Source organism: Haliaeetus albicilla, chromosome 26 (assembly GCF_947461875.1).
Source record: "Haliaeetus albicilla chromosome 26, bHalAlb1.1, whole genome shotgun sequence".
In the NCBI taxonomy this organism is placed as follows: Eukaryota; Metazoa; Chordata; class Aves; order Accipitriformes; family Accipitridae; genus Haliaeetus; species Haliaeetus albicilla.
In genome coordinates, this window is record NC_091508.1 from 22,737,717 (window position 1) to 22,755,175 (window position 17,459).

General features: G+C 54.6%; 1 protein-coding gene across 1 annotated transcript; it reads right to left on the reverse strand.

Annotated features, from left to right (window-relative positions):
- Window positions 1-13,880: 13,880 nt before the first annotated feature.
- Window positions 13,881-15,970, reverse strand: LOC138682038 (collagen alpha-2(I) chain-like). The gene is made up of 4 exons (XM_069771014.1): window positions 15,913-15,970; window positions 15,186-15,739; window positions 14,897-14,922; window positions 13,881-14,736 (listed from the first exon to the last, which is right to left on the reverse strand). The coding sequence occupies exons 1-4, from the start codon at window positions 15,968-15,970 to the stop codon at window positions 13,881-13,883; spliced, it is 1,494 nt and encodes a 497-aa protein (XP_069627115.1).
- Between the last annotated feature and the right edge of the window lie 1,489 nt (window positions 15,971-17,459).

Below are 17,459 nucleotides of genomic sequence, written 5' to 3' on the forward strand. Positions count from 1 at the left end.
GTAGAAAATATCTTATTTACCCAAGCATTGGCACTTCTGAGATTCAGACAGGATTAGAAGATGCAATGCCACTAAAAACCTAGCAAAGTGCATAACAAAAGGGCATCATTTAGGTTTTGAGCATGTGAGGGGCAGTGTGCCCTGATAGATACACATGCTGTGGTGTGATCTGTCTTCAGAGAACATTATGGCAAGGATGGGCTATCGTCTTTGATTTCCCATCTGCATCATCAATCACGGACCGTTCCACCCTGGCCCGGTCTCCTCCCCACATCCCTCCTACACCTCCCACTCTGCCCCCAATCCACTGACCCATGGCAATACCTGAGGTCCTTTGCCATGAACCATTCGCCCACCTGATCTCCAGCTGAAGCTGCCACGAGATGGTTCTCGCGCACTGTGGTGCATCTGCTTGGCCTCAGCTCTCGCTGCCATCAGCACCTTCCAGTGCCAGCTGGGAGAATACTTCACCCTCATTCCTGATGGTGTCAGGAGCCCTTTGCTTTGCAACAGCATGTTCAGCAAAGCAGGAAAGAGAGCTGGTCCAGCACCTTACAGCTCTGACATTTAAGTTTATGGGTTAGCAAAGGAAGTTGGTCTTTGTGTCCCTACCATTACCAGCAGCACTGAGCCCAGAAGCACCCTTCTTCCCAAACTCGCTTTCCTCTGGCTTAGGCCCTTTGCATCTTTGTCTTATGAATTCCCCCGCCAAATTAATTTTGATCCCCCATTTCCTTCCCTCCGCACTTGCGCAGTGCAGAGGGAGCGACCCCCCTTCTGCACCGACTTGCCAGCCTGCTCTGTCAGCTCCCGCATCTGCAGGGAGGGATGGGGCTCCCAGACTGGGGGTCAGGCCAGGTTGTGGAGCTGTGACAGGATGCGTTATTGACTGTTCACTTAAAGCCACCAGAAGTTACCTGAAAACTCTGACAGCTTTCTGAAGCCAGCAGCTTTCCCGCATCTTTGTCTTCCATATATATATATATATATCTCCCATGTTACTCAGTTTGCTTCTCAATCATATCTGAGCCTCTGTAATTGCTAACGTGTTTTACCAGGGTTTCCTGCTCACATGGCTCTCTCTTTGTGAGGGGCAGCATAGGAATCATTTTAAAGCCTGCATTTTAACTAAGCTTTTGCTTTGGGATCCAGGTGAAGAGTCACATGAGTTAGATTGACCCTAATTAAACATCAATATGGGCTAAAGTAGGCTTCCTCCTGATCCTATAACTTCTGCTCAGAGGCAGTAACTTCATGCCTTGACCCTTCCCTGTCCCTGCTGCTGCTTCCCCTCCAGACCCGTGTAGCTTGAGGCCATAGCTGGAAAAGGCAAGGGAAGCTCTTTTTGGGCAGCATGCAAAAAAGATGCCTCCCTGGTTGATGCTAAATGCTTTGACTGGGGACTTCATTGACACTGCGGGTGCACAAATAAATAGCCTGTGCTGGAAATGGGCTTTTGCCAGATGAAGGGAGATTAGACTGGCAGAGAGAAAAATTGTATATTCAACCATTGAAGCACATTTTGCCAATTTTGAAACCTATTAAAGAAGTCAGTTGCTAGGAAGTGTACCAGAGCGGGTTTGTGGCATGCGTTCTGCCTGCAGAGCAGGCAGGGACACGGAGCAGTGCAGGGTGCTGGGTCCACATGGGCTGGGTGGACCTGGAGCAGCGTCTCCCTGCCAGTCTCCTTTTGTTTGCAGAGTGGTGCTTTACACAGAGCCATAGTGTAGACAATGTGTAAACTGTTGGGAAAGAAGAAAATGATTTTGGGTTGAGCGCTTTGTCTGAACTTTGTCCTTTTCTCAAGCGAAAGAAAATATTATTTCACCCTTTAAAGAGCCACACATAATAAGAGGCAAAATGTCAAGACCAATGTTGATATAAACCCCCAAGGAAAACAAACATCTATGTGGCTTCTCCAAAAGGTCTCACTTCCTCACCCCTCTCCCGTAGTTTAAACAGATTTAGTAACTGAGGAGGAAGGGGGGAGGGAAGGCTTCTTCTCTGGTTGCTGCTGAAGGTCCTCTGCACAGACCCCGGTATGCAGCATCCTCTGTGTAAGGGTCCAGCCCTGCATGCAGCACCTGGCATGGTGCATGTCTGGGGTGGTAAAACCTCTGTCTCCTGAGAAAAGGTGGGTGCACGAGGTAGAGAGAGGAGCATGGAGCAGGACAAAGCCACGGACCTGTTTTACCACACAGGGCAACGCAGGCTCTGCAACAGAAAGTGTCCTGTGCTGCTCAGGATGACGAATGCTTACCAGGGTGCACTGCTCATACGATGCTGCAAAATGTCCTCGAATGGTACGGGAGGCCTGCCTCGTCAGAGCAGGTGGGCACTCTGCAATTGTCAGACTGTTACCTGTGTGGATCTGCTGGCTTTTTCAAAGAGTTACACGGGCTTAGAGCTGTTGGCAACTGGCGCTGAGGAATGAAAATTCACTTATATGTGGAGTCATCCTATTCTTGTATTATCTCTAGTAAGAGGTATAGTGAAGTCTGGGGCAACTCAGAAGGCATGCTGCATGTTTACAGAGCAAGTCGCCCTTCTGCTCCCACCATGTATCTTCACGGCTCCTGTTGGTCTCATCTTTCCCCTTGAGCTCTGCACTCCTCAGCGTCCTGATGCTGCAAAGGGCCTAGTTTTAAATGACATTTATTCCATTGCTGGGGACAGGTTCAAGCAGTTCCAAAGCCATTCAGCAGTTAGCCTGAAATATGAAATTCCCAATGACAATGCTGTTACCAGAAAGCACAGACACAGTAATTCCCAACCACAGCAGCAATAACTGTCACATGGTGCCACACAAAGTACAGAAATTAATAATTAAAAGCTTTGAACAGGCTTTGGAAGAGCTGTGTTATTATGTGCATCAGAAACAGGATAAATCACAAGCAATTCAGAAGTATATTCCCAGGTTCGCTCATAACCATCATGGTATTTGGAGTCCCTTTGGGAGCAATAAATGACAGAGAGTCCATATTATAAAAATAAACATGAACTTAAGTGGCAAGGATTCATTTAAACCAAAAGGGAAAAGACTTTACTACTTACACTATCAGTTTAACGTAAGTAGAGCAAGTTTTACCTTGGAGTATATGCCCAGTGCTAGGAGGAGGGGACCACAGTGGAGGGAAATGGTTGACAATGTCTGCTTCTCCTTGAAGCTGTTTGCCCCAATAGCAACTGCGTTTTTTCTAACTACATTCTGCAAAATATGAGCCCTCAAAGTGCAAGTGCTGTTCCGAAGTGAAAATAAAAGGCAAAATGCAGCCGTTTGATCCCACTGCACTTTTATTCAGCCTTATCTTAAATGGGTGACTATGACCCCCTATATACAATATTGGGGTTTTATCATAGGTGTCATGGGATTCAATATTGCCTTTAAAGCCCCAGCTCCAGGACCGGTCAGGCTACATGGGACTCCTAGTGCTTACTTTAAAATGAGAGATTCTAGTCCTTGTGCTCACAGCTAAGAGCTGACAGTGTGACTCATGGTACTCTGAGAGCAGGAGGCAAACTCAACCATTATTTATTGATCTCAATGGTTTTAAACCACCTGAGTGGATTTTAAGAGCCTGATTTTGAAGCTGTTTTCTGAATAAGGGTTTCAGTGTTTTGCCCCAAAATGCTTGTTGAAGTTTAAATGACAACAGGCTTTTCCGGTCTGACATTCCTTTTTTTTTTTCCTTTGGTAAAAACAAGCTTAGAACATCCTGCAGCATAGACCAACACAATAACAATGATCAGACAATACCACTAGACCAATGTGAAATGCTATCACCCATCTGATCAGTTCACACTGGGAGGGGGACACAGCTTGGCTCGGTAGTTAGATTCTTAGCAAAATGGAGAAGGGACTCAAGAGCCAAGAGGCAGACAGAGCGCCAGCACTTGTGAAGGCAGACCTGCATCACAGCCCGGGAAAATTATCCAGAGGCTTGAGCTAACAAGCCTTTCCCTGGCAAACCACCTCGTGACTTCAACCCATCCCATTCAGTGGGAACTCTGCCTGGGTGAGGGCTACCAGGTTTGGCCTCGTATACACTCACTCTTAGCTATTTCTGCCCACAAAACACCGCCTTTTCTCAGATCTTAACTGCTTCTTGCCTCTGATGTCGGCTCCTCCTTACAAGCTCTGTTTCAATTAGCTCCCTAAATAAGTACAATTCTGATGTGTGGTCTCATGGTGGGTTATTGAACTGGCTCCAAAATGCTTTTCACCGAGAAGCAGCGAACTTTCCACTGGGTTATCGTACCCTGTAATTCACTTCACACTTCTGATGTAAAAACCCCGCGGGGTAAACATACACAAGTACTTGTCTTTCACTTGATAGCAGTTTTTTTCTAATCTCTTTAAGAATTAACCTTGAAATTACTATTGATGGAAGACACAGCATGTCTAGTATGCATAGCACAGCTCTGCAACTATGTGCAATCTGCTGTAATATCAGTAGATGGAGCCAAGTGAGAAAAGAAAGATTTGAGTGTTTCTCCCACGGTGCAGGTTTAGCTTTTGATTTGACCCGATTAGGGAAAAATCTCTCATTTAGTTTCTGATGCTTTGAAAGTAATATAGGGAATAGTTATGTGTAGCTCTGCCAGCGCGATACCAGTGGAAAACAGTGACTTTTGGAAAAGTAAAGACTTGGAGGCAGTTTAGCCTGAGGGACAAAGTACACAAGGGAAGGGAAAGAGGATAGTTGTATTTTTTTTCTGGGAAATGAGAGATGAGGAGAGTAATCTGTGAGGGTGACAATAGGGTTTAGAGCACTGAAATATTCATTCCTCTTCAGTGAGCCCTGGAAAGTTACTCAGCTGGGCATTAATTATCCTCAGCATCTCAAAGGATGCACTCTTGATGTGACAAGCCTGGCAAGCAGATTCAGAGAGTAGGGGCCATCAGCGTCAGTGCCATCATCTGCTGTCACAGAGCTTCCTCAGAGAAACTGTCTTCTCGACGGTGATAACAGGAGTTACATGGAAGGTAAAATTCATCCTCTGTAGTGGGCTTGCACAAGCTTGCTATGGGGACCTTGGATTTGAACAAACTGAGGTTGATGAATGGTAGTGCAATGTTATCTAACCCTGGACCACACGATTCACCAAGCTGTGGAGTGCAGGCAGTGTGCTCAGCAAAGCCCTGTTGCAAAAGGCTTAGGGTGTGAGCACATGAATCTGAAAACTCTTAATACTGTTTGCATCAGTAAAGATGCTCACATGCGAACTTGTACTCCAAAGTCATCCATCATTTTTGTCATGTTTTGTGATGTCTGATAACCTCTTCCAACCTCATGATGGTGATTTTATTTGACTCTACCTTCTCAACAGCACTGTTGTTTTAACATATTGACCATATGAAAACATCAGACAGGAACCCAGGAGGAGCCCCTGATACTACTGTGCAAGGCGCAGTACAGAGAACACAAGGATTAAAAAGCAGGAAAAGTATGACTGAGCTCTGGGAATTGTGAAGCCTTTTCGTTTGCTCTTTTTGCTACAGCATAACAGTAGTAGTCTGTGAGGAGAAAGGATTATGATTGCTAGAAAAACAGAGGAAATTTGCTTTCTGCACACTGAGTAAACGGTGCATCAGTACCTGTTACACCAAAATGAAAGGCCACATCCACACTGACAATCAGCCTACATCGTTAAGAAAGATGTTGGAATGGTAACATTTTGCCCAAGGCATATTCTAAAATATGTGCTATTTTGCTTACACCAAACCATCTCCATGCTTGTGGACAAAAAACTTTACTTAGCAGGAGAAGCAGAAAACCTGTGGAACAAACCTCACGGGCTCACACAAGTCTCTGTTTTTGGTGCAGGATAGTTACTAGATGAACTGATGGTTTCAGAGTTCTGCCGCTCAGGCCTCGGGTGCCCCTCACCGAGGAGGCAGTCCCATTCCCTCCAGCCCAGGGCCATCCTGCCTGGCACCGGCTGATCTGTGCTGCCAGCTCAGCCAACCTCAGAGCTCGGGGCATTGGGGCAAGGGAATGCCCAGATCAGAGATCAGCAGAACCAAGCGGAACATTTGCCCCCACGGCCCCGATGACAGGACTTGTCACTGAACAGCAAGGGCAGAGCGCTGCTGGGGAGCAAAGCAGAGGAGAGGACCATCAGCACCTACGTGCCTCCCAGCAATTCACAGCAGTTTGTTTAAGGGACTGTTACTGGACCTGAAATAGTAAAGGACAAAGGAGATAGTATTGAACCCTCCCTGAAATTCAAAGAAACTGAGAATATTTCTTTGTTTAATGTCTTTAACTATTTTTAGCTCTTGCTGGATGTTGCTCTATGCAGATGCTCCTTATTTCGGAAGTTGCTGCATTCTAGTGGTCAGCAAATACATCTCTGCATGTTTGCAAGTTCTCTTGAATGTCGTATGGTGAAAGGTGGTAAAGAAAGGCAAGATGTAATTTAGTACCGTTCTTTCTGTTTCTGCATTTGTTTTATTTTCAGCATCTGTAGTTTAAAACCTTACCAGGAATACTTTGCATGTAAAGAATAGAAAAAGAAAAATAGCTTAACATTATTCCAAGCTTCCTCTGCTGTGACCTGTCTTCCTCCCTTCTGAGACTGCTCTGGGTGTGACAAGGCCAGCATCACTCTGCAGGTTGGAAGTTCAAGAGCAGAGCTTAGCAGGCACGTCTTCATGCTCACACAACACACTTTCACACCTGTAGTATATGACCAGTGGTACCAACAGATCTAAAAGAGATGAATCCGATGTTTTCAGAGGTATAGAGAGTGCACAATCTACACAGCTTAATGAATTATTAAAGTAGCGTTTGGGTGGATAAGTTGGGCCTTCGGCTGCAGGCATTCTGGGGGAGGAGGAGGAATATGGCAGCGGAAGGATGAAGGATGCACGTGTGCTCGCTCCTCACATTCCCTGCGAAGGGCCCAGGCCTCCGGGCAGGTGGCTGAGAAGGGCTGGCTGTGCCTCCCTCAGTGCCTCTTCTCTGCCTGCTGTGATCATTGCAGAGACAGAAATGAGTAAGATCTTTTCATGCAAACAGGTAAAAATTCTGAAGATACTCTATTTCTCTAAAACTATTCTGAAGGCGAATAAAAAGAGTAGAAGAGTGGCTTTAAAAAGCCCTCTAAAACTCCAGCCTTTTTTACAGTCCATTACTGCAAACGAAATATGCCTGTGGTGCTCAAATACAAGTCAGTCAATGCAACTGGCAAACAAACTGATGCTTTACAGTTGTAATTATCCAAATGTTCTACACTTACCATATAAATATTAAATCCTCATAAATAATGTTGTCAGGTCTATTTGATTTCAACTGTATTGTATTGTTGTTAAATGAAACAAACATTACATTTAAATTTAGTCCCCTTATAGTTCCATTGTTCAGCTTTATTTTGATTTCTTTTAAAAGACAAAGAGAAAAGCACATCCATCCTATACAGCAGGCTATAGCCAAAATAAATGCACATCAAATAAGTCTATTTAAACAGACATGCTCATAAAATGTTAACAAGACACCAAATAATTACAGGAAAAGGCTAAAGTCCAACTCTCTATGGAGTCCAAAGGTCTGAGTTGTATTTAGGACAGAGAACAAACAAAATATGCATTGACAGTATAACACCAAGTTTTCTATCATCAGCGATGTATCCATTTTTTCAAGGCCAATAAACTTTAATGTGCTAGTGGAGTTGTATCCAAATCACATAAAATGCCCTGCCATTGAACATGTAGAATAGACTAAAATGGGGTTTACAGTTCAAAATATTGTCCTATTACAGGTTTTTTTCTTCCCACTTCCATTTTGACACAGGAGCTAATTTGCTTACTACATTATGGTGCTTTACATGTTAGTGTTTCTACTACAGAGAAAAACACATCCTTATTATTTGCAAACTAATTATCTTCCTTTACCTAAATCGGCTCACAGGTTATGCTGTTCACTTTAGGTCCCACACAGGATTTCTCAGCAGGCAGCAGATGGACCATTTGCTCTCTTGATGTCACCGTGAGGGTCTCTGTTACACGGGATGCCATCCCCTGTACAAGTAGGGAGGGGGCTGAGGTCTTGAGGATTGGCTTACTGCAGGATTTAGGCTGCTAGTGCTGCCTTTCATGCCTGCACATTAGTACTGCTTGTTAGTATTGCTGGTGAGCAGTGCTGGTTCATTCTGCTGTTTTCTTGTGCATCGAGCACCCTAACATTAGCTTGGTGGAAGCTTAAGGGACAGGGAACTTCTTTGCACTTAAGGTCTCTGGGCTCTAAATAAATGGCTTATTCTCTCTTTATTTCCATTTCCTACTTACGGTAAGCATTAAAAGACTCTCCCCTTGGTAGAGTCTCCTTCAGCTGTCCTCTTCTGTGGTCTGCCAGATGCGGGTGCCATACAGAGCCCGGCAGAGCAGCATGTGCTCTTACCCAGTACAGAAAGGAGGGGGCCCCTGGTGTCTCCCTGCTCGTGGGTGCGCAGGGACATGAGGTGCCCAAGGCTGGAAGGGGACATTGTGTCCCTGCTAAAGCCAGGAGTGCTCTGGTGTGCGCAGGCAGAGACTGCCCCGTGAATGCAGGAGTTCACGTTGGTTCTGGCTCCCTGGTCAGGGACGTCTGTCTCCTCTCAGTCTGTACTGAATCTGCATGGAATACTCGGTGGAGGGAAGCTGGGCTTTTCCTCGGGTACAGGCGCATCCCAAGCCATGCTTTACCTCTGAAGTTAAGAAAGTTTGTTCTTTCTCTGGCTGCAAAGAAAAACTTACATATGTGACCAGAAGGTACCCTCTGCTTTAGCCACTAAAAGGATGGTTTAAGATCCCATGCTTTTAAACTGCTTTTATGATATTTTTAAAGTTAAATGATGGATTTTGAACTCCTTGGCTTAGTGATACTGAAATCAGCTGCCCTTCGTTGATTATTTTATTATTATTGTTTAAATAAAGGACGCCAGTGTGCTTGTCTCCACCTGCTGGAGACCTACAGGTCTCGGCTGTGTCATGCCAGAGAAATTCGGTTACCATTTTAATTTTCATTCCAAATTATGGATCCAACAGATATTATTTGCATGTAGTAGTCTCTGTAAATATTCTAGGTGTATTGGGATTGTAGGATGGTGACCAGAATGTATATGTTGGCAGATGCTCCTTTTTAAGTATTTCACTGTAGTGAAACCAAGGCTGAAATTCAGCCTTTTTTTTTTTTTTTTAAAAGATGCCTATATGATTCTATATCATTTTAGAATATGTAAACAAGCTTTAAACTGTTTTCCCTGGGCACTGACAGGATTAGAACAGCAGTTTCAGAGGTGAAAGGCCTGTAATTAATACAGCATGCCAATCAAATCCCATCAGTGAAACACATTTCATTAATATTTGTTTTTTCACTGTTAAGCCACGTTATAAACATTTTAGCAGTTCACATCTGTCTCTCATAGAATAATTGTAATTGAAATTAAAATGCTCTTTTTTCCAAGGTAATTATATTTTAGAAGCATATATTCTTGCTGGTGGACATATGATGTCTTCAGTTGTGTATCTCAGAGCACTGAAAACTCTGTTTAGCTGCCAATAACAACCACTTTGTATGTCTTTCACCTGCCAAAAGGAAACAAAATGTTACCCTGAAAAATCCTCTCTGCCTTTACCATGTTTTGCCCTTCATACATCCTGTTAGCTGCCCCTTCCCAGCCTTCTCAGCGTTTAAATTCAGGCAGTTCCAGCCCATCTTTGTCCTGCCCTGCTCTGCCTCTTCACACCGAGCCTGGTCTTCGGCAGGGGCTGGCCCACCCGTGCCCATGGCAGACAGGGACAATTTCCCTTCCAGGAGCAATGGGGTCCCAGGGTCATCATATCTATCCTCAGGGGACCGAGCCAGAGATAGCTGAAACTAACAGCAGTTGCTTCAGTCAGCAGTGGCTGCTCTGGCAACAGAGATGCTTTAGGATTTCACAGCAAATGTGAATGTTGTGCAACGTTTCTCCGTCTTAAAAAAAGGGGGGGGGCTTTGGCGAATTGAGCTTGAAAATTCAAAGTCTTACAGGCTTCATAACTGTCTTTTCCCATTTTAACAGCAGCATTTTAATAATTTATCAGTAACTTGTATTAATATATCTTACCAATATTTTAATTTAATATCGTATTTTACTCATTAACCACACTTATAGTATCTTTGCAACTCCTTCCCACCCAAAGGCAGGGAAAAGAATTTCTAGCATAAAAGGTGTTAGAAACAAAATTTTAAAAATACCACACGCTGTCCAGTGTATGATGATAGCTTGAAGTCAAGTAATTGAGGTTTCATGCTTGCCTTGTGTTCTGCTGTGAAATTCCACCATGTGATAAAGGGAGTCTAAACGTGTATGACCCCTAATTCTATCACTTCACCAACTTTCACAGCTGAGGAAAACAGGACGTGAGAGCCCCTTTAACGTGCTGTATTGGCCTCCTGAGTCATCTTACAACCTGTCATATAAAAAACCGGTATAACGACACATCAACATGCTCAGTCTTCCCCCACTTTTATGAGCAATGGGTTTATTCCTTGACACTAGTAAAAATTAAGACCCAGGCGCTCGGGTGCTGTTGGTATTTAAGAATCCAAGCCGAGGTGTCCGTCCCAGCAGATTCTGCCTCCGCGGCCGGTGAGGGGCTGAGCCCGGTGCCGCAGGCAGGGGCAGCCCGCCGGGGCCGCCGCGGGGGTCCCGCACCGCCGGCCCGGGGCTGCCGCGGGTCGGGAGCCTCCGCTGGGAAGAGGCGCAGAGCCGGCCGGGGAGGGAGCGGGCGGCCGGCTCTCTTCGGCCTTTCCGCCTGGTTTTTTTCCCCTTTCGAGCCTGCCGTGTTGAGCGCAGCCCTGGAAAGCCGAGCGGGTCGGGGGGTCCTGAGCGGGGGCTTTTAAAGGTGCAGCGCTCGCCTACAGCTGTGGATCTGAGCGTCTGCCGAGTATAACAACCCGGCTGCTCTAATCGTACTGTTGCAGCCAAAATCAGAAATGTAAATGCGTTTATCGTTTGGTTTATATGACGGGCTTCTTGGCGTTGCGAGTGGGGTTCGTTTTGGTTTGTTTTGTTTTTTAAATCGGGTTTAAACAACGCTACGCGTTGAACAAGAATTTAACTCTCGCTCCGTGTGAACAAGTGACTGAACAAATCAGAATTTGTGCTATGAAATTCGCTGCTCCGAAAGCATAAGATCATCGGGGGGGGGGGGCATGCTAGCCCCCAAGCTTTCAGGTGACCGAGACTGCAACCGAATGCATTCACCGAATGCGGGGTTCCCACCAAAAATCAGACTTCTAAGTTCTCCATCCACTGTTCCAGTTATCTGCTTTATAGTCCCTTTTCACCCAGGTTGAAAGGGTGCTCTAAGTCTGTGGTAAATGGGACTATTTCGGTACACGTTTATGGGATAACCCGACTGTTCTTGGGGAACACCTTTCCCCGAGTATTATGCAAATATTGAACTTCAGAAATACCCAGGGAATCTCTACGGGAAGAGCAAAACCGAGGCTTGGGCTAGAAGCGGGCGAACCAGCTCCATCGCCCTCTGATTGTCCCCCCGCCCGTTTTCCACATGCGGAGCTACAAAACGTGCCATCGGGGAAAAATCGGGCACCGCAACTCCAGCGAAAATTATACAGATCCCCCATTCTGACCAAAACCAAAAATACAAAAATAATTAGAGGAGCAAATCCGTAGTGCAGAGAGGAGTGTCAGATTGGCTCATCGGTCATTGTCTAAATGAGGCTGAGGGTGAAAGTGTTTATTGTTCGTGACAACCTTTGAGCCCCGGGATCAGAGGATTTCTTTTAGGAAAACACCTTTAGAAGGGATTCCTCTTCAGTCCGATGCCACAGCTGACTTCGTATAAATTACGTTCCGAGATAGCTAGAAATAGTAAGCTGTGGGCTCATTGATAACGGGAGCAAAAATAACGGTGTTCTTCCGCGCCTGCCGGTGTCCCAGGACGAGGCAGGACCGCAGGCAGAGCGGGCATCTGAGGGGGACACGGCGGGGGCAGCTGGTGCCAGCAAAGCGCAGCCCCGGTGCGGGGCGGTGGGAGCCCGCACCTCGGGAGATCCCGGGAGCTGCTCCAGGGCTCGCCTTGCCAGCACCCAGCGCGTCAGCGAAAAACGCAGACATGCAAGAGAGACAGAGAGGACAAGAAGGTGCTGCCAGAAAGCCTGCAGCTCCGTGTGCATCTTGAGAGTGATCAGTTGGCATCAGGTGAGAACATGTCATGCTGGGGAATTACATCACGCATCCACTCTGCATGACAAGCTGCCAGGCATGTGTGTTGGGGAGCTGGGAAGCAGAAGCCTGTAGGCACGACGGATCCGAAGCGGAGAGGCAGGAGCAGCAGCTCCGCGGGGCTGGGGGCTCTCGGCGGGGCAGGGAGCGCCGGCTCCTCCCCGCCCAGGCTCTCCTGCCCTTGGATATTCTCAGGGCTTGCCGAGCGTTATTCCGCTTTCTCTGCGGCACGCACGCGTCAGCGTTTTGCTTCCCTCTTGTTGTACCGCGTGTGCTTCGAGTCCCGAAGCAAATGCTTCCACCCCTGCATTCCTTAATGACAGTGCAATAATCACTAATACAAACCAGAAAGGAGCTCTCCGCTCCGCTCTTCAAGGGAGTGCTCAGACCGGCGAGCTTACCAGCACTATTTATTTGCACGGCTTCTGATATTTCCCCATTTTACGTGACCGTTTTCTGTTTACAAAGGCAGTTCAGGAGAGCCGCAGCAGCGAAGCCCAATCAGATAATGTAACACAATTACCTACGGCCTGCATTTTCTGCTAACTATTAACGTCTTTACGTGAAGAGCGATGCCGCCTTGCAGGCAAAGCCCTCTCCCGGTTCTCTCCAAACTCTTCGTTTTTCTTTTCTCCCTTCAAGAAGCACCGGCCAGAGCAGCCGCGCCGGGGGCAGCGGGGCTCGGTCCATCCCGGCACCGCGCCGGCGACGGACTCCAGCTACCGGCGGCCCGCTGGGCTCGGGGCTCCGGGGCTGCAGGGCAGCCCTGTCCGGGGAGAGGGCTCCGCGCCGGCGTCCCCCCGCCCGCCGGACCCCTGGAGAGTGGGCGCTCGCCCCCGCCTCCCGCCAGGACGGGACCGGCCGGGGCCCGGGCTCCCGCGGGAGCCGATGCCCCGGGGCGGGGGGTGGCGAAGAGACCGGCCCGGTCTCCCCGGGACGGCGAGGCAGGACGAGGGAGCCGCGGGCAGCGCCGATCCGGAGGCCGCTGCCCCGGTGGAGGCTCCCGGCCGAAGCCCGCCCGCGGGTAGCGCGGCGCTGCGCAAAGGGCGCGCAAAGGGCGCGCCGGCGGAGCGGTGTCTGCGCGGCCCCGGGGCAGGGCCGGCTGCTTCCCACGGGCCGGGCCGCGGCCCTACCTGTCCCACGCACCCGCACAGGAGCCCCGCGGGGCCCTGGGCGATCGGGGAACGGCCCGGGAGGGGAGAAGCATCCTGCGGCGGGTCGGGCCCCGGCCGCCGCGCTGTCCCCGTCCTGCCGGCGGAGAGCTGGGCGCGGAGCGGGCTTGGCTGCGAGAGGCGCGGAAGGGCCGCGGACGCAGGCGGGGCTCCCTCCGCGCAGCGGGCCCTGCGCCGCCGGCCGAGGCGGCCCTGGGAGCGAGGGCTGCGCGGAGCCGCGGGCGGCCGGTGGAGCCGGTTTCGAGGGCGCCCGGCGCCGCCTCGCCTGCACTCCGCCGGCCCCGGCGCTGCGGGGGAGGAAGGAGAGCGGCCCGGAGCGGCCGCGCTCCCGTCGCCGCGGCGGAGGAAAACGTTAGTCGTAACGGAGAGGCTGCCTAGCCCCAGGAGGAAAGGATTTCTCGTTGTTGGAATTTAGGATTTCTTTGTTCCTGAAAATCGAGTTTCATTTAGATTCCTGGCTTAAACGTATAGAAACGCTCCCGCGGCGCGTCAGAAAAGCAGAGGAGCGGCCCGCTCCCTCCCCGCCGGGGAGCGGGCCCCCTCCGACGGGAACCCGCTCCCCGCCCGGCGAGCGGCCCCGCCGCTCTCGGCAGCCGCATAGGCGCTCCCGCCGCCCCGGCCCGACGGGCCCCGGCGCCGCTCGGCACGGGCAGACCGCCCGCGCCGGGAGCCGGGGTTGATGCTTGGGGGGCGGCGGGACCCGCGGGCGCCGGGATCGTGCCGGGGGAGGCCGGCGCGGCCGTCCGCACCGGCGGAGCGGGCTCCCGGCGCGGTTCCCGGCGCCGCGCCGCAGCACCGCCCGCCCGGCGGCAGCGCCGGCGCCGAGCGCTCGCCGTGCCCGCCGGGCCGGGCCGCTACCGCCGAGTCCCTCCTGCCCGGCTGGCGAGGTCCGAGGGCCCGGCCCAGCCCCGCGGTCAGCGCTCGCCCGGTGCCCTCGCCCGGGCCGCCCCACGCACCTGCCAGTTCGCGGGAGAAAAAGCGGAAGGTTCGGGGTGGCCTCGTCCCCTTCCCGTCCCTCCGACGCGCCGCCCCGTTCACGCCCGTGCGGGAGAGGCGGCTCTCCGGAGCGGGGGTCTCTGCGGGAGCACGTCCCGCCGGCCCGGCCAGCCCTGTGGACAGGCAGCGCCCGGCCCGGCTCGGCTTGTCGGGGCCCCCGGCCTCCGCCCGCGCCCTCGGGGCACCTGCCGTGTCGCGGCGCGGGGGAGGCCACCTAGGCGGGCACGACCTCGGCCGCGCCGGCCCAGCCCGCTCCCCGGGACCGGCGGAGCGGTGGGGCCCCGCCGGCACCCCCGGGGGCGCCTCGGAGCCCCGGGGCCGCGGCGGGGGCCCCGAGGGACCGGCCGGGCTGCGCGGGTGGGGAGCGCCGCCGCCCCCTCCCGCTGCCGGCCGGCGGGGCCGGTGCGGCGGCCCCGCAGATGAAAGGCTGCGCTGGCAGGCGCGCTCCGCGCCGGCAGGTCCCGTCCCCCCCCACCCCCCCGCGGGTGCACATGTCAGAGTTCACAGACCTGGCTGCTGCCTTTACAACGCTGAGCTGTAAAAGAGCGGATATTAAACCCGTATAATGGATCCAACTCCAAGGAGAGGTTAAATTTCCCAGTGAAACGAAGGTATTTGCCCTGAACTGCGAAAAGACCCCCCCCCGGCCCCCGGGCTGGGAAACCCGCGGAGCCGTCAGAGCCTGGCGGTAAACTCTGCCCCCAGCCCTGCACCTGGCACCGCCCGCCGCGGGGACACATGTGCGCACCACGCCGCTGCCAGCCGGGGCTCGGCCGGCCCGGCCGCCCCGTCGGGTACCTGCCCGCGCCTAGGCGAGCCGGCTCGGTGCGGGGGGCCAGGGCGCTTCGGTTTGGTCCGAACGGGACCCGGAGCCGGGACACCCCGCCCCGGCGTCCACCTCTGCCGCCCCTGGGCCTCAGCCGCCTGCCCGGGGCCGCGGGGCCGGGCGCGATGGCCGCTCCGCAGCGCGGGGGCAGCCGGGCCGGGCCGGGCGGCTCGGAGCAGGGGGCCGGGCCGCGGGCAGCCGCGGCTGCTCTCGGCCCGGACGAGGTACCACGGGCCGTGCCCGGACGCGAGGCCGGGTGGGCGAGCAGGCAGCGGGAGACGGGGCGCCCGGTGTAGCGCCGCCAGCGCAGCCCTCTCCGCGGGCGAGAGAGAGGGCGGCGCGGAGCCGCGCCTGTCGCCGCTGGAGGGACCGGGCGGCGGAGCGGCCCCGACGGGGCCCTGGTGCCGAGGCCCGTCCCGCCGCTCCCTCGGGCGGGCGAGGGCTCCGAGACCCCCAGTCCCCGAGGCCGCACGGCGAGGCGCTCCGCCGGCGGAGGAGGACGCGGAGCCCCAGTCTGTCTGCCGCGCTGCCCTCAAAAATCCACTTAGGAAAGATGAAGGCGCATGCAAATGTGTGGCGCCTCCTTGCTTGTGCCTTTAATCATGGTAAATTGACTAGAGTTCCTCCAGGCCCCCCGAAAATGCACACAGCGCGCCCCGCACCACGGCGGAGCTGGAACTCCCAGCGCGCCGCGCTCACACGCACCCGCCGCCTTCCCCGGGGCTTTCTGGCGCTGCTCGGCTCCGCTCCGCGCCATCCCGCTTCCTCAGCAGTTTTCCTACCCAAAAGCTGCCGTGCAGGGAACAGCGCGCAGAGATAGCATCAGGCTGCCTATATCAAAGAGACCCTGCTTAATTAAAATACCGGCTTGGTGTTTGCCGCCTTCCGCGCGGCGTGGCCTCCGAACCGCGATCTGCCGGCCCCGCTCCCACCCCCCCCCGGGAGGGCGCGGGGCTTCCCCGGGCGGGGGTCGGGCCCTTTGAAGGGCCGCGCCGGTACCGAGCGCGGTGGGCCCGGAGCGCGGACCCCGCCGGCTCCAGCCCACCCACCCACCGGCCGCGCCCCGCCGGGCACCTCGGCGGCCTGGCCCCGGTCCCCGGCGCGGCTCCGAGCCCGGCGCCGCCCGGTCACCTGCTACCATGGGGCTGCCGGTCGGGTGGGAACCCTCGCCGGGGCCGGGGCGCAGCCGGACCGGAGCGGCGGACAGGCCGGTCCCCGGGGGGGGCGGCTGCGAGGCCCGGGGAGGCTGCGCGTGGTTCACGGCAAGCGTTTGTTTGCGCTACTGAGCAACAGCCCAATAATTTATTGTTATTGTTATTAGTAACTACACTTTGCAGCTCGCTTACATTTATCCTTCCGAGGGAGGGTGAGCGGGCTGAATTAGTCATCGCCGAGCGCACCCGGCGGCGGCGATTCCTGGGCAGGGGGCCGCTCCGCCGAGGCTCCCGGGCCGGCGGGGCCGGGCGGACCGACTGCCCCGCACGACGGCCTGGCCCGGCCCGGCCCGGCCCGCTGGGCGCTGTGGCGGCGGCCCGGGGCAGAGGGCCGTCGGCGGGGAGGCACCGCGCGGCGGGCGCCGCCGCCGCGGGCTCGGTCGGAGCCGCGGGCTGCAGACCCGTTCAGAGAAGAGCCCGGTACGCGCCGCGGGTCGCCGGCCGTGAGACCGCCCGAGGGGCGCCCGCCGGTCTCAGTCCCGGCGGCCGGACCCGCGCCAGGCTCGGCCCCTGTCCGCCGTGCAGCCGGGCCGCGGCCCCCGCGCTCCCCGAGCGCCGCCCGCGGCGGGCGCGTTCCCGGGCAGCGGTGCGTCGGCATCGGCCGCCGGCGGGCGGGGAAGGCCGGGGCTCCGCGGGGCGGCGAGGCGCAGGATCCCGCTGTGGGTGGAGAAAAACAAGGACAAAGTGAGCTGGTGCCCCCGCGTGCTGCCCCGCGGGGCTCCCGCCGCCGGGGCCGGCGGCCGCGCAACGGCGAGGCGGGAGGCCGGTTCGCCCCGTCTAGGGGCGGGTAGCGCCGCCGGTTGCCCCGCGGAGCAGCACGCGGGACGACCGGTCCCGCTCCCGAGCCTCGGCGCCGGCCCCGGGCCGCCCGGCCCCGCGGGCGCTTGCTCGCCCCGGCTGACCCCGGCCCCGCTTCCCGGCCCCGCCGCGCCCGCGGGAGCCCCGGCCGTGCCGCCGCGCGCCGGCAGGGGGCAGGCTGCGCCCGAGGCCCCGCCGCACCGGGCAGCCGGGCCGGGCCCCGCGCGGTCACCG